We start from the raw sequence: 22,896 nt of genomic DNA, 5'->3' as shown, positions 1-22,896 counted from the left end.
TAGTACTATTTCAATGCCGTATGCCTTGTATTTGTCTTTGAACAGAGTGGGGATGATGAGGACTATAAAAGGATTTACACAAAGAAGATCAAACCGAGGCTCAAATCTGAAGACCTTGCTGAAGGCGTAGATGTGCGCACGGAGCGGCATAGCAGCACAAGTAGCGACGGCAGCACAATTACAACTGTCACCCGCCGTATCACCACCTACACTGTGGATATGCCGATGGGCACAAGTGAGCAACTTGAGCTTTCAAGCCCAGATTTCAAGGGTCAAAGGCAAGAGTCAGGGGATGGCTCTCTAGGAATGAGAATCTCACATGGCAGCCCTTCAGGTAAAGTGGGAGCTGAAGGAGGAGCTTTCGACATGGGTAATGTTTCTTACAAGCTAAAGGAAAGTTCAAACACTGGTAGTAGGCATGTTTCCATGGGAGGAAAAGAAGGTAGTGAGGTATTTAGAACCGATAATGACAATGGAGGGTCAATTTGTGTGTCTGCACCAGAAAAAGGACGTTTTGTGACATCCATAGATAAAACACGAGAGGGTGAGGGAGCAAAGATGAAGGTACCTGAAATTACTGTTAGTCATCCACATGCAAAGGATTCCAGCTCCATTCATATTCCAAACATCTCACTGAGCGGCGGTTATCCAGATGCTGGAAGTGAATCGAAAGGTCCTTCCACAAATACGAACGTCAACATTCAAACAAAAAAGTATGTTTACGGCCCAGACATAACTCTTGAGCAGAAAGAAGGGGATTCCAAAATGCCTCAAATAAATATAACATCACTTGTAACAAAAGGTTCAAATTTTGATGCAAAAACTCCTGAAATTAAGATAAGTCAGACAGGCTCACAAATAAAAGGAAAATTTAACATGTCAACTCCAGAGATGGATGGGAATGTAAAAATACCAGACGTGGTAATCCAGGGTCCAGAGGTAAACACTGAAAGACTAAAAGGAGAAGGCACAAAAATGAGTAAAAATATTCCCAAAGTTGACATAAAGGTTTCTCCGGGTGGCAAGGGACCAGCACTGGAGACTTCTGACTTTGGCAGCAAACTTCCCAAGACTAATATTGGCATCAAGATCCCTGAGGTTGACATTCAAGGTCCTAAAGTTGATGTAATTCCCCCAAAAGATTTGTATCTTCAGGGCCCTGATTTGTCTGTACACTCTACAGAGGGAGGTCACATTGGCAGTACCAGCAGCAACATCAAGGGACCAGAATTGAAAATGCCAAACATCTCAGGACCAGAGGTTGATTTACATTTGAAAGGTCCGAAAGTCAAAGGAAATGCTGACGTATCAGTACCAAATATAAAAGGAGATATAAAAACACAAGAAATGTACATCAAAGGCCCAAAATTTGACATTAAAGGCCCCAAGGCTGGATTTGAAATGCCCAAAATCAAAATGTCAGAATTTGGTTTTAAAGGCCCAAAATTGGAGGGTTCTGATGTTGACATCAACCTTCCCAAGGCTAATATTGACGTCAAGGTCCCTGAAGTTGATGTCAGTCTTCCCAAATCTGATTTAGACATCAAGGGTCCTAATATAGATGTTGAAGTACCAGATGTTGACATCGGCAGTCCAGGTTGGAAGATAAAGGGGCCTAAATTGAAGACGCCAAACATCTCAGGTCCAAATATCAATATGCCAAGTTTGGATTTACATCTAAAAGGTCCTAAAGTCAAAGGTGATGTTGATGTGTCAGTACCAAATATTGAAGGTGATATTAAAGCGCCAGAAGTGGCCATGAAAGGCCCAAAAGTTGACTTTAAAGGCCCCAAGACTAGATTTGAAATGCCCAAAATGAATATGCCAGAATTTGGCATTAAAGGTTCAAAACTGGAGGGTCCTGAATTTGATGTTGGTCTCCCCAAAACTGATGTAGACATCGAGGTCCCTGATTTAGATGTTGAAGTACCAGATGTTAACATTGGCGGTCCAGGTCTTAAGATAAAGGGACCAAAAGTGAAGATGCCAAAACTATCAGGCCCAAGTACAAACAAGCCAAATCTGGATGTCAATGTTAAAGCTCCTAAAATCAAAGGCAAAGTTGATATGTCATTACCGAATATGGAGGGCAATATCACAACACCGGAAGTGGACATCAAACGCCCGAAAGTTGACATTAAAGGCCCCAAGACTGGATTTGAAATGCCAAAAATCAGTATGCCAGATTTTGGCATCAAAGGTCCAACACTGGACGGTTCTGATGTTGACTTCAACCTTCCAAAGGCCAATATTGATGTCAAGGTCCCTGAAGTTGATGTCAGTCTACCCAAAACTGATTTAGACTTCAAGGGTCCTGATATAGATGTTGAAGTACCAGATGTTGACATCGGCAGTCCAGGTTGGAAAATCAAAGGACCAAAAGTAAAGATGCCAAACATCTCAGGTCCAAGTATTAACATGCCAAGTATGGATTTCCATCTAAAAGGTCCTAAAGTCAAAGGTGAAGTTGATGTTTCTGTACCAAATATTGAAGGTGATATTAAAGGCCCAAAAGTTGACATTAAAGGCACCAGATCTGGCTTTGAAATGCCAAAAATCAGTATGCCAGAATTTGGCATTAAAGGGCCAAAACTGCAGGGCCATGATGTTGACGTCAACCTTCCCAAGGCTAATATTGATGTCAAGGTCCCTGGTGTTGATGTCAGTCTCCCCAAAACCGATGTAGACATAAAGGGTCCAGCTTTAGATGTTGAAGTACCAGATGTTGACATTGGCGGTCCAGGTCTTAAGATCAAGGGACCAAAACTGAAGATGCCAAAAATATCAGGCCCAAGTATAAACATGCCTACTCTGGATTTTAATGTTAAATCTGCAGAAATCAAAGGTGGTGCTGAAATGTCAGTACCAAATATCGAGGGCAATATTGCAGCGCCAGAAGTGGACATCAAAGGCCCAAAATTTGACATTAAAGGCCCCAAGACTGGATTTGAAATGTCAAAAATCAGTATGCCAGAATTTGGTTTTAGTGGTCCAAACCTGGAGGGTCCAGATGTTGACATCAACCTTCCCAAGGCTAATATTGACATTAAAGCCCCTAAAGTTGATGTCAGTGTCCCCAAAACTGATGTAGACATCAAGGGTCCTAAAATAGATGTTAAAGTACCAAATGTTGACATCGGCAGTCCAGGTTGGAAAATCAAAGGGCCTAAATTGAACATGCCAAACATCTCAGGTCCAAATATTAACATGCCAAGTTTGGATTTCAATCTAAAAGGTCCTAAAGTCAAAGGTGATGTTGACGCGTCACTACCAAATATCGAGGGCAATATTACAGCACCAGAAGTGGACATCAAAGGCCCAAAAGTTGACATTAAAGGTCCCAAGACTGGATTTGAAATGCCAAAAATCAGTATGCCAAAATTTGGATTCAAAGGCTCAAAACTGGAGGGTCCTGATGTTGACATCAACCCACCAACGGCCAATATAGATGTCAAGGTCCCTGAAGTTGATGTCAGTCTTCCCAAAACTGATGTAGACATAAAGGGTCCAGATTTCGATGTTGAAGTACCAGATGTTGACATTGGTGGTCCAAGTTGGAAGATCAAGGGACCAAAAGTGAAGATGCCAAAAATATCAGGCCCAAGTATAAAGATGCCAAATCTAGATTTCAATGTTGAAGCTCCGGATATCAAAGGTGATGTTTCTATACCAAATATTGGGGGCAATATTACAGCACCGGAAGTGGACTTCAAAGGCCCAAAAGTTGACTTTAAAGGCCCCAAGGCTGGATTTGAAATGCCTAAAATCAAAATGCCAGAATTTGGATTTAAAGGCCCAAAATTGGAGGGTCCTGACGTTGACATCAACCTTCCCAAGGCTAATATTGACGTCAAGGTCCCTGAAGTTGATGTCAGTCTTCCCAAAACGGATTTAAACATCAAGGGTCCTAATATAGATGTTGAAGTACCAGATGTTGACATCGGCAGTCCAGGTTGGAAGATCAAAGGACCAAAATTGAAGATGCCAAACATCTCAGGTCCAAATCTTAACATGCCAAGTTTGGATTTCCATCGAAAAGGTCCTAAAGTCAAAGGTGATGTTGATGTGTCAGTACCAAATATTGAAGGTGATATTAAAGCGCCAGAAGTGGTCATCAAAGGCCCTAAAGTTGACATTAAAGGCCCCAAGGCTGGATTTGAAATGCCCAAAATCAGTATGCCAAAATTTGGCTTTAAAGGTCCAAACCTGGAGGGTCCTGATGTTGACATCAACATTCCCAAGGCTAATGTTGACATCAAGGTCCCTGAAGTTGATGTCAGTCTTCCCAAAACTGAAATAGACATCAAAGGTCCAAAAGTTGACATTAAAGGTCCCAAGACTGGATTTCAAATGCCAAAAATCAGTATGCCAGAATTTGGCTTTAGTGGTCCAAAATTGCACGGTCCAGATGTTGACATCAACCTTCCCAAAACTAATATTGACATTAAAGCCCCTGAGGTTGATGTCACTCTACCCAAAACTGATGTAGACTTGAAGGGTCCTAATATAGATGTTGAAGTACCAGATGTTGACATCGGTAGTCCAGGTTGGAAGATAAAGGGTCCAAAATTGAAGATGCCAAACATCTCAGGTCCAAATATTAACATGCCAAGCTTGGATTTCCATCTAAAAGGTCCTAAAGTCAAAGGTGATGTTGATGCGTCAGTACCAAATATTGAAGGTGATATTAAAGCGCCAGAAGTGGACATCAAAGGCCCTAAAGTTGACATTAAAGGCCCCAAGACTGGATTTGAAATGCCCAAAATCAGTATGCCAAAATTTGGCGTTAAAGGTCCAAAACTAGAGGGTCCTGATGTTGACTTCAACCTTCCAAAGGCCAATATTGATGTCAAGGTCCCTGAAGTTGATGTCAGTCTCCCCAAAACTGATGTTGCAATCAAAGGTCCAGATTTTGACGTTGAAGTACCAGATGTTGACATCGGCAGTCCAGGTTGGAAGATCAAAGGACCAAAATTGAAGATGCCAAACATCTCAGGTCCAAATCTTAACATGCCAAGTTTGGATTTCCATCTAAAAGGTCCTAAAGTCAAAGGTGATGTTGATGTGTCAGTACCAAATATTGAAGGTGATATTAAAGCGCCAGAAGTGGACATCAAAGGCCCTAAAGTTGACATTAAAGGCCCCAAGACTGGATTTGAAATGCCCAAAATCAGTATGCCAAAATTTGGCTTTAAAAGTCCAAACCTGGAGGGTCCTGATGTTGACTTCAACCTTCCAAAGGCCAATATTGATGTCAAGGTCCCTGGAGTTGATGTCAGTCTACCCAAAACTGATGTAGATTTCAAGGGTCCTAATATAGATGTTGAAGTACCAGATGTTGACATCGGCAGTCCAGGTTGGAAGATCAAAGGACCAAAATTGAAGATGCCAAACATCTCAGGTCCAAATATTAACATGCCAAGTTTGGATTTCCATCTAAAAGGTCCTAAAGTCAAAGGTGATGTTGATGTGTCAGTACCAAATATTGAAGGTGATATTAAAGCGCCAGAAGTGGACATCAAAGGCCCTAAAGTTGACATTAAAGGCCCCAAGACTGGATTTGAAATGCCAAAAATCAGTATGCCAAAATTTGGTGTTAAAGGTCCAAAACTAGAGGGTCCTGATGTTGACATCAACATTCCCAAGGCTAATGTTGACATCAAGGTCCCTGAAGTTGATGTCAGTCTTCCCAAAACTGATGTCGACTTCAAGGGTCCTAATATAGATGTTGAAGTACCAGATGTTGACATCGGCAGTCCAGGTTGGAAGATAAAGGGTCCAAAATTGAAGATGCCAAACATCTCAGGTCCAAATATTAACATGCCAAGTTTGGATTTCCATCTAAAAGGCCCTAAAGTCAAAGGTGATGTTGATGTGTCAGTACCAAATATGGAAGGTGATTTTAAAGCGCCAGAAGTGGACATCAAAGGCCCTAAAGTTGACATTAAAGGCCCCAAGGCTGGATTTGAAATGCCAAAATTCAGTATGCCAAAATTTGGCGTTAAAGGTCCAAAACTGGAGGGTCCTGATGTTGACTTCAACCTTCCAAAGGCCAATATTGATGTCAAGGTCCCTGAAGTTGATGTCAGTCTACCCAAAACTGATTTAGACTTCAAGGGTCCTGATATAGATGTTGAAGTACCAGATGTTGACATCGGCAGTCCAGGTTGGAAGATCAAAGGACCTAAATTGAAGATGCCAAACATCTCAGGTCCAAATATTAACATGCCAAGTTTGGATTTCCATCTAAAAGGTCCTAAAGTCAAAGGTGATGTTAATGTGTCAGTACCAAATATTGAAGGTGATATTAAAGCGCCAGAAGTGGACATCAAAGGCCCTAAAGTTGACATTAAAGGCCCCAAGGCTGGATTTGAAATGCCCAAAATCAGTATGCCAAAATTTGGCTTTAAAGGTCCAAACCTGGAGGGTCCTGATGTTGACTTCAACCTTCCAAAGGCCAATATTGATGTCAAGGTCCCTGAAGTTGATGCCAGTCTACCCAAAACTGATGTAGACTTCAAGGGTCCTAATATAGATGTTGAAGTACCAGATGTTGACATCGGCAGTCCAGGTTGGAAGATCAAAGGACCAAAATTGAAGATGCCAAACATCTCAGGTCCAAATATTAACATGCCAAGTTTGGATTTCCATCTAAAAGGTCCTAAAGTCAAAGGTGATGTTGATGTGTCAGTACCAAATATTGAAGGTGATATTAAAGCGCCAGAAGTGGACATCAAAGGCCCTAAAGTTGACATTAAAGGCCCCAAGGCTGGATTTGAAATGCCCAAAATCAGTATGCCAAAATTTGGCTTTAAAGGTCCAAACCTGGAGGGTCCTGATGTTGACTTCAACCTTCCAAAGGCCAATATTGATGTCAAGGTCCCTGAAGTTGATGCCAGTCTACCCAAAACTGATGTAGACTTCAAGGGTCCTAATATAGATGTTGAAGTACCAGATGTTGACATCGGCAGTCCAGGTTGGAAGATCAAAGGACCAAAATTGAAGATGCCAAACATCTCAGGTCCAAATATTAACATGCCAAGTTTGGATTTCCATCTAAAAGGTCCTAAAGTCAAAGGTGATGTTGATGTGTCAGTACCAAATATTGAAGGTGATATTAAAGCGCCAGAAGTGGACATCAAAGGCCCTAAAGTTGACATTAAAGGCCCCAAGGCTGGATTTGAAATGCCCAAAATCAGTATGCCAAAATTTGGCTTAAAAGGTCCAAACCTGGAGGGTCCTGATGTTGACTTCAACCTTCCAAAGGCCAATATTGATGTCAAGGTCCCTGAAGTTGATGTCAGTCTACCCAAAACTGATGTAGACTTCAAGGGTCCTAATATAGATGTTGAAGTACCAGATGTTGACATCGGCAGTCCAGGTTGGAAGATCAAAGGACCAAAATTGAAAATGCCAAACATCTCAGGTCCAAATCTTAACATGCCAAGTTTGGATTTCCATCTAAAAGGTCCTAAAGTCAAAGGTGATGTTGATGTGTCAGTACCAAATATTGAAGGTGATATTAAAGCGCCAAAAGTGGACATCAAAGGTCCAAAGGTTGACATTAAAGGCCCAAAGAGTGGATTTGAAATGCCAAAAATCAGTATGCCAAAATTTGGCGTTAAAGGTCCAAATCTAGAGGGTCCTGATTTTGACATCAACCTTCCCAAGGCTAATGTTGACATCAAGGTCCCTGAAGTTGATGTCAGTCTTCCCAAAACTGAAATAGACATCAAAGGTCCAAAAGTTGACATTAAAGGTCCCAAGACTGGATTTCAAATGCCAAAAATCAGTTTTCCAAAATTTGGCTTCAAAAGTCCAAAACTGGAAGCTCCTGATGTTCACGTCAACCTTCCCAAGGCCAACATTGACGTCAAAGTACCTGATGCTGAACTTAAGGGCCCAGAAGTGAATGTAAATCTTCCAAAAGCTGATTTGGATGTCAAAGATCTAAATATGGACATCAAAGGACCAGATTTTGAAATAGACAGTCCCAGTGGAAAGATCAAGGGACCAAAATTCAAGTTGCCAAGCATCTCCATGCCTGATGTGGATTTCCATCTGAAAGGCCACAAACTCAAAGGTGATGTTGACGTGTCAGTACCAGATGTTAAAGGAGATTTTAAAGCTCCAGAAGTGGATATCAAAGGCCCTAAAGTTGACATTAAGGGCCCCAGAACTGGATTTGAAATGCCAAAAATCAGTATGCCAGATTTTAACTTTAAAGGTCCAAAAATGGAGGGTCATGACATTGACATCAACCTTCCCAAAACTGATGTAGACATCAAGGGCCCAGATCTTGACATTGACGTACCAGAAGTTGACATTGGAAGTCCAGGTTGGAAGATCAAGGGACCAAAATTTAAGATGCCAAACATCTCAGGCCCAAATATTAACATGCCAAGTGTGGATTTCCATCTAAAAAGTCCTAAACTCAAAGGTGATGCTGATGTTTCTATACCAAATATTGAGGGCAATATTACAGCACCAGAAGTGGACATCAAAGGCTCAAAAGTTGACATTAAAGGCCCAAAAGTTGACATTAAAGGCCCCAAGACTGGATTTGAAATGCCCAAAATCAAAATGCCAGAATTTGGCTTTAAAGGTCCAAACCTGGAGGGTCCTGATGTTGACTTCAACCTTCCAAAGGCCAATATTGATGTCAAGGTCCCTGGAGTTGATGTCAGTCTCCCCAAAACTGATGTTGCAATCAAAGGTCCAGATTTTGACGTTGAAGTACCAGATGTTGACATCGGCAGTCCAGGTTGGAAGATCAAAGGGCCAAAATTGAAGATGCCAAACATCTCAGGTCCAAATATTAACATGCCAAGTTTGGATTTCCATCTAAAAGGTCCTAAAGTCAAAGGTGATGTTGATATGTCAGTACCAAATATTGAAGGTGATATTAAAGCGCCAGAAGTGGACATCAAAGGCCCTAAAGTTGACATTAAAGGCCCCAAGACTGGATTTGAAATGCCCAAAATCAGTATGCCAAAATTTGGTGTTAAAGGTCCAAAACTAGAGGGTCCTGATGTTGACTTCAACCTTCCAAAGGCCAATATTGATGTCAAGGTCCCTGGAGTTGATGTCAGTCTACCCAAAACTGATTTAGACTTCAAGGGTCCTGATATAGATGTTGAAGTACCAGATGTTGACATCGGCAGTCCAGGTTGGAAGATCAAAGGACCAAAATTGAAGATGCCAAACATCTCAGGTCCAAATCTTAACATGCCAAGTTTGGATTTCCATCTAAAAGGTCCTAAAGTCAAAGGTGATGTTGATGTGTCAGTACCAAATATGGAAGGTGATTTTAAAGCGCCAGAAGTAGACATCAAAGGTCCAAAAGTTGACATTAAAGGCCCCAAGACTGGATTTGAAATGCCAAAAATCAGTATGCCAAAATTTGGCGTTAAAGGTCCAAAACTGGAGGGTCCTGATGTTGACTTCAACCTTCCAAAGGCCAATATTGATGTCAAGGTCCCTGAAGTTGATGTCAGTCTCCCCAAAACTGATGTTGCAATCAAAGGTCCAGATTTTGACGTTGAAGTACCAGATGTTGACATCGGCAGTCCAGGTTGGAAGATCAAAGGACCAAAATTGAAGATGCCAAACATCTCAGGTCCAAATATTAACATGCCAAGTTTGGATTTCCATCTAAAAGGTCCTAAAGTCAAAGGTGATGTTGATGTGTCAGTACCAAATATTGAAGGTGATATTAAAGCGCCAGAAGTGGACATCAAAGGCCCTAAAGTTGACATTAAAGGCCCCAAGACTGGATTTGAAATGCCCAAAATCAGTATGCCAAAATTTGGCTTTAAAAGTCCAAACCTGGAGGGTCCTGATGTTGACTTCAACCTTCCAAAGGCCAATATTGATGTCAAGGTCCCTGGAGTTGATGTCAGTCTACCCAAAACTGATGTAGACTTCAAGGGTCCTAATATAGATGTTGAAGTACCAGATGTTGACATCGGCAGTCCAGGTTGGAAGATCAAAGGACCAAAATTGAAGATGCCAAACATCTCAGGTCCAAATCTTAACATGCCAAGTTTGGATTTCCATCTAAAAGGTCCTAAAGTCAAAGGTGATGTTGATGTGTCAGTACCAAATATGGAAGGTGATTTTAAAGCGCCAGAAGTGGACATCAAAGGTCCAAAAGTTGACATTAAAGGCCCCAAGACTGGATTTGAAATGCCAAAAATCAGTATGCCAAAATTTGGCGTTAAAGGTCCAAAACTGGAGGGTCCTGATGTTGACTTCAACCTTCCAAAGGCCAATATTGATGTCAAGGTCCCTGAAGTTGATGTCAGTCTCCCCAAAACTGATGTTGCAATCAAAGGTCCAGATTTTGACGTTGAAGTACCAGATGTTGACATCGGTAGTCCAGGTTGGAAGATCAAAGGACCAAAATTGAAGATGCCAAACATCTCAGGTCCAAATATTAACATGCCAAGTTTGGATTTCCATCTAAAAGGTCCTAAAGTCAAAGGTGATGTTGATGTGTCAGTACCAAATATTGAAGGTGATATTAAAGCGCCAGAAGTGGACATCAAAGGCCCTAAAGTTGACATTAAAGGCCCCAAGGCTGGATTTGAAATGCCCAAAATCAGTATGCCAAAATTTGGCTTTAAAGGTCCAAACCTGGAGGGTCCTGATGTTGACTTCAACCTTCCAAAGGCCAATATTGATGTCAAGGTCCCTGGAGTTGATGTCAGTCTCCCCAAAACTGATGTTGCAATCAAAGGTCCAGATTTTGACGTTGAAGTACCAGATGTTGACATCGGTAGTCCAGGTTGGAAAATCAAAGGGCCTAAATTGAACATGCCAAACATCTCAGGTCCAAATATTAACATGCCAAGTTTGGATTTCCATCTAAAAGGTCCTAAAGTCAAAGGTGATGTTGACGCGTCACTACCAAATATCGAGGGCAATATTACAGCACCAGAAGTTGACATCAAAGGCCCAAAAGTTGACATTAAAGGTCCCAAGACTGGATTTGAAATGCCAAAAATCAGTATGCCAAAATTTGGATTCAAAGGCTCAAAACTGGAGGGTCCTGATGTCGACATCAACCTTCCCAAGACTAATATTGACTTCAAGGTCCCAGAGGTTGAACTGCAAGGGCCAGAGGTTGATGTTGATCTCCCAAAAGCTGATCTGGATATTAGAGATCTGAATACAGACATTGAAGGACCAGACCTTGGCATTGACATTCCCAGTGGTAAAATCAAGGGACCAAAATTCAAAATGCCTAAGATCTCAGGGCCAAGCATCTCAATGCCTGATGTGGATTTCCACCTTAAAAGCCCGAAACTTAAAAGTGACGATGTATCACTACCAAGTATGGAGGGAGAAATAAAAACTCCAGACATTGATATTAAAGGTCCCAAAATTGAAATGAAGGGATCAAAGAGTGGTTTTGGATTACCGAAGTTTAAAATGCCAGACTTCGGCTTTAGAAGTAAAAAACTGGAAGGTCCTGATATTGACATAAAAACCCCCAAGGCTAATATAGACATCAAGGCCTCGGGGCTAGACACTCAGGGGCCTGAAGTGAATGTCAGTCTTCCGAAAGCTGATTTGAAATTTAAGAGTGCTGACTTGGACATACAAGGACCAGATGTTGATATTGACAGTCCAAGTGGTAAAATCAGAGGACCGAAATTCCAGATGCCAAAAATCTCAGGACCTAGCATTTCCATGCCTGATGTCGATTTCCATGTTAAAGGCCCCAAACTCAAAGGTGACGTTGATGTGTCAGTACCAAATATGAAGGGAGATATTAAAGCTCCAGAAGTGGACATCAAAGGCCCCAAAGTTGATATTAAGGGCCCCAGAACTGGATTTGAAATGCCAAAAATCAGTATGCCAGATTTTAGCTTTAAAGGTCCAAAAATGGAGGGTCATGACATTGACATCAACCTTCCCAAAACTGATGTAGACATCAAGGGTCCAGATCTTGACATTGAAGTGCCAGAAGTTGACATTGGAAGTCCAGGTTGGAAGATCAAGGGACCAAAATTGAAGATGCCAAACATCTCAGGCCCAAATATTAACATGCCAAGTTTGGATTTCCATCTAAAGGGTCCTAAAGTCAAAAGTGATGTTGATGTGTCAGTACCAAATATGGAAGGTGATTTTAAAGCGCCAGAAGTGGACATCAAAGGTCCAAAAGTTGACATTAAAGGCCCCAAGACTGGATTTGAAATGCCCAAAATCAAAATGCCAGAATTTGGCTTTAAAGGTCCAAACCTGGAGGGTCCTGATGTTGACTTCAACCTTCCAAAGGCCAATATTGATGTCAAGGTCCCTGAAGTTGATGTCAGTCTACCCAAAACTGATTTAGACTTCAAGGGTCCTGATATAGATGTTGAAGTACCAGATGTTGACATCGGCAGTCCAGGTTGGAAGATCAAAGGACCTAAATTGAAGATGCCAAACATCTCAGGTCCAAATCTTAACATGCCAAGTTTGGATTTCCATCTAAAAGGTCCTAAAGTCAAAGGTGATGTTGATGTGTCAGTACCAAATATTGAAGGTGATATTAAAGCGCCAGAAGTGGACATCAAAGGCCCTAAAGTTGACATTAAAGGCCCCAAGGCTGGATTTGAAATGCCAAAATTCAGTATGCCAAAATTTGGCGTTAAAGGTCCAAAACTGGAGGGTCCTGATGTTGACTTCAACCTTCCAAAGGCCAATATTGATGTCAAGGTCCCTGGAGTTGATGTCAGTCTTCCCAAAACTGATGTAGACTTCAAGGGTCCTAATATAGATGTTGAAGTACCAGATGTTGACATCGGCAGTCCAGGTTGGAAGATCAAAGGACCAAAATTGAAGATGCCAAACATCTCAGGTCCAAATCTTAACATGCCAAGTTTGGATTTCCATCTAAAAGGTCCTAAAGTCAAAGGTGATGTTGACGCGTCACTACCAAATATCGAGGGCAATATTACAGCACCAGAAGTGGACATCAAAGGCCCAAAAGTTGACATTAAAGGTCCCAAGACTGGATTTCAAATGCCAAAAATCAGTATGCCTGATTTTGGCTTCAAGGGCCCAAAATTGGAGGGTCCTGACATTGACATCAACCTTCCCAAAACTGATTTTGACATCAAGGGTCCAAATATTGACGTTGAAGTACCAGATGTTGACATCGGCAGTCCAGGTTGGAAGATCAAAGGGCCTAAATTGAAGATGCCAAACATCTCGGGTCCAAATATAAACATACCAAATCTGGATTTCAATGTTAAAGCTCCTAATATCAAAGGTGATGTTGACGCGTCACTACCAAATATCGAGGGCAATATTACAGCACCAGACGTGGACATCAAAGGTCCAAAGGTTGACATTAAAGGCCCCAAGGCTGGATTTGAAATGCCAAAATTCAGTATGCCAAAATTTGGCGTTAAAGGTCCAAAACTGGAGGGTCCTGATGTTGACTTCAACCTTCCAAAGGCCAATATTGATGTCAAGGTCCCTGGAGTTGATGTCAGTCTTCCCAAAACTGATGTAGACTTCAAGGGTCCTAATATAGATGTTGAAGTACCAGATGTTGACATCGGCAGTCCAGGTTGGAAGATCAAAGGACCAAAATTGAAGATGCCAAACATTTCAGGTCCAAATATTAACATGCCAAGTTTGGATTTCCATCTAAAAGGTCCTAAAGTCAAAGGTGATGTTGATGTGTCAGTACCAAATATTGAAGGTGATATTAAAGCGCCAGAAGTGGACATCAAAGGCCCTAAAGTTGACATTAAAGGCCCCAAGGCTGGATTTGAAATGCCCAAAATCAGTATGCCAAAATTTGGCTTTAAAGGTCCAAACCTGGAGGGTCCTGATGTTGACTTCAACCTTCCAAAGGCCAATATTGATGTCAAGGTCCCTGAAGTTGATGTCAGTCTACCCAAAACTGATGTAGACTTCAAGGGTCCTAATATAGATGTTGAAGTACCAGATGTTGACATCGGCAGTCCAGGTTGGAAGATCAAAGGACCAAAATTGAAGATGCCAAACATCTCAGGTCCAAATCTTAACATGCCAAGTTTGGATTTCCATCTAAAAGGTCCTAAAGTCAAAGGTGATGTTGACGCGTCACTACCAAATATCGAGGGCAATATTACAGCACCAGAAGTGGACATCAAAGGCCCAAAAGTTGACATTAAAGGTCCCAAGACTGGATTTCAAATGCCAAAAATCAGTATGCCTGATTTTGGCTTCAAGGGCCCAAAATTGGAGGGTCCTGACATTGACATCAACCTTCCCAAAACGGATTTTGACATCAAGGGTCCAAATATTGACGTTGAAGTACCAGATGTTGACATCGGCAGTCCAGGTTGGAAGATCAAAGGGCCTAAATTGAAGATGCCAAACATCTCGGGTCCAAATATAAACATACCAAATCTGGATTTCAATGTTAAAGCTCCTAATATCAAAGGTGATGTTGACGCGTCACTACCAAATATCGAGGGCAATATTACAGCACCAGACGTGGACATCAAAGGTCCAAAGGTTGACATTAAAGGCCCCAAGACTGGCTTTCAAATGCCAAAAATCAGTATGCCAGAATTTGGCTTTAGTGGTCCAAAACTGCAGGGTCCAGATGTTGACATCAACCTTCCCAAAACTAATATTGACATTAAAGCCCCTGGAGTTGATGTCAGTCTTCCCAAAACTGATGTAGACTTCAAGGGTCCTAATATAGATGTTGAAGTACCAGATGTTGACATCGGCAGTCCAGGTTGGAAGATAAAGGGTCCAAAATTGAAGATGCCAAACATCTCAGGTCCAAATATTAACATGCCAAGTTTGGATTTCCATCTAAAAGGCCCTAAAGTCAAAGGTGATGTTGATGTGTCAGTACCAAATATGGAAGGTGATTTTAAAGCGCCAGAAGTGGACATCAAAGGCCCTAAAGTTGACATTAAAGGTCCCAAGACTGGATTTCAAATGCCAAAAATCAGTATGCCTGATTTTGGCTTCAAGGGCCCAAAATTGGAGGGTCCTGATGTTGACATCAACCTTCCAAAGGCCAATATTGATGTCAAGGTCCCTGGTGTTGATGTCACTCTTCCCAAAACTGATGTAACAATTAAGGGTCCAGATCTCGATGTTGAAGTACCAGATGTTGACATTGGCAGTCCTGGTTGGAAGGTCAAGGGACCTACATTTAAAATGCCCAAAATTTCAGGACCAAATGTCACCATGCCAAATCTGGGTCTTAATGTGAAAGGCCCTGAAGTTAAAGGTGATATTGATGTTTCTTTACCAACTATCGAGGGAGATATTAAAGGAGGTGTTCCCAAATTAAAGGGTGGTGAAGGAAACATTCATTTGCCAAAAGCTGAGCTTGATGTGGATGTTGACGTTCCAGAAATCAGCACTAAGAAATCTAAATTCAAAATGCCCAAGTTTGGATTCAAGGGCCCGAAGGTAAAGAACCCAGAATTTGATCTAAAACAGACACAAGGAAATATAAACATCACAGGGAAGACTGGTAGTATTGAAGGACTGGAGGCAGACATTGATGTAACAGGCCCCAAAATAAAAGGATCCAAATTTAAGATACCAAAATTTGGCTTCAATTTTCCTAAGGTTGAAATTCCAGGAGCTGATCTTAATCTGACCAAGGGTAGTGGAGAAATACATTTTCCAGAAGGCCCTAAATTTAAAGGTGATGTAGACGTGGGACTACCACATGTTGAAGGTGATATAAAAGCACCACAAATTGAACTTAAAGGCCCCAAAATTGACATTAAGGGACCCAACAGTGGATTTGAAATGCCAAAAATGAAAATGCCAGGATTTGGCATTAAAGGTCCGAACCTTGAGAGCCCTGACATTGACATAACCATGTCCAAGACTAGAATTGATGTGCCTGAGGTTGACATTAAAGGGCCAGGTGTTGACATTGACAGTCCTAGTGGTAAGATCAAGGGACCAAAATTCAAGATGCCAAAACTCTCGGGACCCAACATTTCAATGCCTGATGTGGATTTTCACCTGACTAGTCCTAAACTCAAAGGTGATGTTGATATATCAGTACCAAATACTGAGGGAGAAATTGAAGCGCCACAAATGGACATCAAAGGCCCAAAAGTTGACTTTAAGGGCCCCAAGACTGGATTTGAAATGCCAAAAATCAAAATGCCAGGATTTGGCATTAAAGGTCCGAACCTTGAGAGCCCTGACATTGACATCCAACTTCCCAAGGCCAACATTGATGTCAAAGTCCCAGAAGTTGAAGTAAATCTTCCCAAAGCAGATTTGAACATTCAGGGCCCAAAATTGGAAAGTGACATACCAGATGTTGACATTGACAGTGCCAGTGGAAAGATCAAGGGACCTAAATTCAAGATGCCAAAAATCTCTGGATCAAACCTCTCCATGCCTGACTTCAACATGAAAGGTCCAAATGTCAAAGGTGACATAGATTTGGCAGTACCTAATATTGAGGCAGAGATAAAAGCCCCAGGAATGGGTATGAAAGATCCAAATGTTGACATTAAGGGTGGATTTGAAATTCCTAGATTAAAAATGCCGCAATTTGGCTTCAAAGGTTCAAAACTGGAGAGCCCTGACACTGACATCAGCCTTCGCAAGGCCAATATTGATGTCAAAGTCCCTGAGGGCAATTTCCAAGGACCAGAAGTTAAAGTAAATCTTCCCAAAGCTGATTTGAACATTCAGGGCCCAAAATTGGAAGGTGAAGTACCGGACATTAACATTGACAGTCCAAGTGGAAAGATCAAGGGACTTAAATTAAAGATGCCCAAAATTTCTGGATCAAACATCTCCATGCCTGATTTTAATTTGAAAGGTCCAAAAGTCCAAGGCGATATCGATTTGGCAGTACCTAATTTAGAAGGAGAGATCAAAGCCCCAGGAATGTATATCAACGATCCAAATGTTGACATTAAGGGCTCTATGGGTGGATTTGAAATTCCTAGATTAAAAATGCCTCAGTTTGGTTTCAAAGGTCCAAAACTGGAGAGCACTGACATTGACATCAACATTCCCAAATCTAACATTGATTTCACAGTCCCTGAGGTTGGCATTAAAGGTCCAGAAGTTGATGTTAGTCTCCCAAAAGGTGATATTAAAGGCCCCAAATTCCATGTTGACGGACAAGACATTAACATTGATAGTTCCAGTGGTAATATCAGGGGACCAAAATTAAATATGCCAAAAATCACTGGCCCAAGCATCTCCATGCCAAAAGTTGATTTAAATTTGGCAAGTTCTGGCCTAAAAGGTGACATAGAAGCACCAGAATTGGATATCAAAGGTCCAAAATTTAAGGGTCCAACAGGTGCATTTGAAAGTTCAAAAATGAAAGGTGATTTGTCATATCCTGATATAGATGTCAGCATGAAGGGGAAGAGGGGTAAATTTAAAATTCCTAAAGTGACAGGAAAGGCCAAGAAGACAGAATTTGACGCAGAGATGCCTACAGTTGATGTGACAGAAGGAACATCTAATATTCATGTCCAAAGATCAAAAGTGAAAAAGCCTATTTTTGGTAAACTTCAATTTCCCGATGTCGAACTCGATATCAAATCCCCAAAAGTCAAAGGTGATGGATCTTTTTCTGAGGAGTTGAAATCCCCTACTGGAGAGTTACAGGGCTCTGCTACCAGCAGTTCAAATATTAGTTACGAAGGCGCAGATGTGAAATTAAAGACTCCCCATTTCAGAATACCAGACATTGAAATTTCTCCCGCAGGCGGCAAATTTAGAGGCCTTCAATATCCTGAAGGTACAGTGACATTTCCCAAAATCAAGTCACCACAATTTGGTTTTAGTCGGCCCCAGATTGAGGGCCAAGAGGGTGCTGGAAAGCTTACAACGAATGTTGCAGCTCGCGGAGAGCTTCAGTGCTCACCGGATATTGCAGTTTCCAATCCAGAAATAAGGCAAAGTGAAGGAAAGATAAGGATGAGGATACCAAATTTTTTTGGCAAATCAAAAGCAAAGGGCAGGAGTGCAGGGGACCTTCGGGGAACAGATGTAGAACTGAGTACCAGTGGAAAGGGAGCGGGCTCTAAAGGTTTCGGTGTACATAGTGGAGAAGGAAAATTACAATTCGAGGGTGATGCTGGACTCAGTGTTTCGCCCAAAAGTAAGTCAGCGTCACTGGATCTTTTCAAGAAGTCAAGACATCGATCTTCCTCTTACAGCGATGAGGGTGGGCTTGCGGTTGTTTCTCCTTCAGGACACCTAGAAGCAGAGGGCAGTGACATTTCATTAGATCTAAAGGGACCAAAGGTCAAAGGAAAGAAAGGCAAGTTGAAGTTTGGCACCTTTGGAGGTTTTGGTTCCAAGTCAAAGGGCACGTATGAAGTGACATATGGTGAAGGCAGTGAAGCAGGAATGGAAGGCGGTGCAGGTGTGTCATTGGCCACCCCCAAATCAAGATTGTCCTCATCGTCTAGCAGTGATAGTGGGTCAAGGGGTGGTTTGAAGTTCCCGAAAATTGAACTGTCTGTATCACCAAAAAATGATTAAATTGTTGATGACCTAAACCCGAGCTCCAAAATGCTTCTCTCCAACCAGATATACGAGATACCAGACATACACTATTATCAAACCTCAGTTTGCAAATAGAGAAAATGCAGTCATCTCATTTTTAATCTTACCAGTGATAGAAAGGGGAGGGGGATACTTTAAGACCCTATCAAACTGTAAATAAAATGTATTGTAATATTGTTTGCCTGTACATAGTCAAGATTTATTGAGAATATCACATCTCGCCAAATTTCCCACTAACAATGTATTACCGGTATTTTTTTTTGTGTCCTGCTTCATTCAAGTACAAGTTGTTCAGAAAGGGTGTGGTATAATTTTATGCAGGGTCTGTTTCGCTGAGCAGTTAAAGTAGTTATTTTGAAGGAACATGCAATTTATACTGCTAAACACAAATATAAACAGTTTCCAGTTTTAGTTTAAAGCTTTGATTTTTGTGTCATCATTTTTGCATCTTAAAGCTGGGCCTGTATAACATACTCTGTTCTCAAGTTTGGCGATGTTTTATTTTATAGATCATAATTGCACAGACAAGTCAATATGTTTAGAAACTCATATCTTTTCCAGTGCACCTTCCTTGAAAGACTGTCCACATTTGTGCTTTATCTGTTATTATTTTTGTTCTAACCTGTTTATTGTACAGTTTGCCTGGTCATCTTTTGCACCCTTCATACAACATTAAATGTCACAAATAATAAATGTCATTGATGGTGTGTTTAACTTCATTCAGAGAGTTTTGATCCGATATGTGCAGAGTATGACTTGTTTGATTTTCCTTTGTGTGCATTCTGTCCGATAAACTAATTAAAATGTATAGAATGTATGTCATTTTGTGATGACTGTTTCTTTATTTTCTCCATTTGTCACAATGATGGTTTAAAGGCACACATCTAATTTATTGCAATCATGATAAAATGTGTTCATTACAATAAATCCAGATTCATAAATAAAAAGTGTGTACTAAATTCAAACATATTTTTAAATATTGCACATTAGAGAGCAAGCGGTAACAAATAACGCACAACATACCCAGTAAACTAAATTCGTTTTTTAAACAAAAAAAAAGTAATGATGTTATTATCTAATCTATGTAGTAAATGATCGCCTCTTTTGATTTACACTCAATTGATGTCAGGGGACTGACGGACCAATTTGTGAAGTTTGAAGCTACATTGGTTCAATGCATTAATTCAAAAGCCCCAAGGAATGTTTTTGTGACTTCCTCTCAATGGAGTCACTGAAAATTTTGAGTTTATTTTAAGAATCTTATTTATTTATTTATTTTGCTGAGCCTGTTGTTGTTTTTTACTATGGGGGAAATCGTGTATTTATTATTATTATTGTTTTTATTCTTGTCATTACTATTATGTAAATAATCCCCAATCTCCTTTTATCATTTTTGCAAGATAATTTGGTAATTGTCAATCTGTTTTCAATGGTCTAAAATTAGGTATGTTTAATAAGACTTTTTTTTTTCAAACCGATACCAGTATGAGTACTCAACTCTTGAGTAGGCACTATTACCTATACCAAGCACCGATACCACTAGTACTTTTGTTACATAAAATGTTCACACAAAAATAGCCACAAATAATTTTAAACAAATACTTATATATCCCAGTAGGCCTATAGCACTGTTTTAGCTCAAATTTGTCATGGTGAGATGAAGCCCCATGAAGTATCAACACTTGCGCTCAACTGTGCCGGTGCATGTGCTGACACTTCATTAGGTATCATTTACTCTATGACGCCATCAAGTGGTCAAGAGACCAAGCAGTGAAGTATGCGGAATTGAATAAGATTGTAGGCTAAACAGTAACAATGCTCATCTCTGACATTGATGTGCTATAATTTGGAAATGTGCCATCTAGTGGCAAAAATGAGGTACCAACATACAGTCCACAACATTAGGCAGTACATCAATTAAATCCAACGCAGATAGTGTATAATAATGCTCACTGTTGGGGCATTAATAAAATGTCCAAAATGCAAAAAAGAAAAGAAAAGATATTCAATTGAGTTTTAGTTTAGATGTCCAAAGGGTTTCTTGTTCCGTGGTTTATTTTATGAAACGGGTTCAAATGACTATTCAACCCAAAATACTGTGTGTCCCTCCTTGTGTTGAGGCTGTCGTTTTGTTTTGTTTTTGCAGGCGACCCTGGTTTGATATTGATACTGTAATGTTCTGGAACATGAAAACATTGAATGAAAGAAACATTTCACCTCAAATACAGGGCAATCCTTGTATGATTGTAGTGACTTGAAGGCAATTGTTGTTGATTCAGTGCAGAGGAAGGAAGGAACTGCTTCCTTTGAGAGGGGAAAGCGCCCTCTTTCCTTTTTGGAGAGGCAAGCATTTGTGTGCTAAAAGAGAAGACAAAGAGTCCCGCACAGTTGTGAGGGTATTGCATCTAAAAGTTTGTTCCACACTTTGAATTCATTTTCAGGTAAGATAGTATATTATTACTCAATATTTATTTGAGGGTTAATAGAACATATGGGGGCATTTTGATCATTACTGCTGGTTGTGTGGTTATGTAAATGTATCTGTTGACTGATAGAAAAAGTTCATTCTAATTGCTGGACTGACTGGCATATCAACTATACGACCAATATCATCTACAGTCATAGAAAAAAACATCTTAGACCACCTTTGCTTCTTCAGTTTCTTGTTGCATGTTAAAAGGTAGATTTGTTTATAATGACAACAAAAATGGCTCATAAGAGCTAATATCTCACCATTTTCCAAGGATTTCACGATCAGCATCACTGAAGTTTTTAAATCAATAGCAATTATGATGCACTGCCCAAAACAGTGCTTTTAGGCATTCCATGTCCATCCACAATTATTTAGTTGCTGCCCAGGATAAGGGATGTCTGGAAAGGTCACGTTTTACCCAGAAAACTGGACTGCAAAGCATTACCAAATTGTAATTGAAAAAAACAGATCCCCGATCACGTTACCAAGTATCCGACAAGGTGTATGAGTATGATGCTATCCCGGGGGGAGGAAGATATTGGATGGCAATGGGTTTTAGCACACCAGTGTAACATCTGACATCATATGCGTCTTGTGGAGTGCAGCCAGATGGTGTCCTTGACTCCTGCGTGCATTGAGGAGGTGACCCGGTGTAACGACTCGCTTCCATATATGAGGTCATATCTCATTCAAATAGACTTGTGTTGTCATAATATAACGGGACACAATGGTTTATTTGTTCTAAGTAATGACTAGTGCTGTAATAAGAGTATGTAAATGTATTTATGGGACGAGTTCATGTATAAAATGAATGGGAGTGTTTGGTTGCATATACAGTTTTGTACACGTATTGTCTCTGGCAATGAGACCACTGCTTATTGGTTGTCTTGTCTGTCTCACGTAAACAGGCTTTCACTTCTAGCGCTTTTCGACCTTAGGTATTTAAAGCGCTTTAACACTGTTTCCTCATTTACCGACTGATGATCCATCATCAGGAGCAACTGGGGGTTCAGTATCTTGCTCAAGGACACTTTGACATGGTCACAAGGGTTGAGGATGGAACCCATAACCTTCAGGTTGAAAAACGACCACTCTACCGCTGAGCCATGCCCCCATGTAATAATTTGTGAGCCTGCATAGTGAAATGTTCTTATCATAGTCTTTCCCTCTGGTTGCAGAAACTACTGCTTGCTATAATGTTGTCAAATACGCTCTCTTATCAGCTCAACCTTAGCCGAGGCCTGCACTCTTCTGAGTGCTAGTCTAGTTACTTACTTCAAAACAACCGATAAAATGGATACCTGAGCTGACTGAAATCACCAAAGCTGCTGACTCAATGTGCCAGATTTGAGTGCAAATGCAATAAAAGGTAGTCAGGATGGCAAAGCAATTCATTTGGGCAATAAAACCAAGTTAATTACCCTTTAATGGCTATGCTAAAAAAAAGTTTCCTATAATCCTGATCGTCTGTTTTCGTGCCGTTAATTGCACTTAATGAGCACGGCACCGCATTGCATCACATAAATTCACAAATGTAAGAATACTTTTCAAATGTATATCTTATTATATGGCCTTATTATATGATAGCTGCATTTTGTTGTTAAACAGTGAAGATGAGGTAAGGTGAGCTCCACTTGTACAGTGAAAAAAAACAACCAAAACTTGTTTCTGACAAAAGGAAAGAAAATAAACCCTGCAGGGATTTAACCGTACTTGAATACATACACACTCATGGCATGCATTTCAACCCTTTCAATTATCAGGACTCAGTTGGGAACAGATTTTATATGCGGGCCCCTTTGGGCTTCAAAATAATACAACACTATATTCCATAAAATATTTTTTTACGAGTAGACGTTGCGCTCATTAATAATGTATTGCTTTGACCTTTGACCGTA

At 40.7% G+C, this 22,896-nt stretch overlaps 1 protein-coding gene across 4 annotated transcripts in view; it reads left to right on the top strand.

Annotated features, from left to right (window-relative positions):
* The window catches only part of ahnak (AHNAK nucleoprotein), a 32,557-nt gene extending 13,215 nt beyond the window's left edge, over positions 1–19,342 (top strand). For 2 of the 4 annotated variants that reach the window (XM_086084633.1, XM_086084631.1), the window contains one exon: positions 46–19,342. In XM_086084633.1, the coding sequence (XP_085940759.1) occupies positions 46–18,501 (18,456 nt within the window). In that variant the 3' untranslated portion in view covers positions 18,502–19,342. The remainder of the gene's footprint in view (positions 1–45) is intronic. The other 2 variants (XM_086084634.1, XM_086084635.1) reach the window with 2 other exon arrangements.
* The last annotated feature ends 3,554 nt before the right edge of the window (positions 19,343–22,896 follow it).

The sequence above is a fragment of the Leptonotus elevatus genome, chromosome 9 (genome assembly GCF_054856555.1).
Source record: "Leptonotus elevatus isolate MCC_2025b chromosome 9, RoL_Lele_1.0, whole genome shotgun sequence".
NCBI classification, from domain to species: Eukaryota; Metazoa; Chordata; class Actinopteri; order Syngnathiformes; family Syngnathidae; genus Leptonotus; species Leptonotus elevatus.
This window is presented reverse-complemented; position numbering and strand designations above follow the sequence as displayed.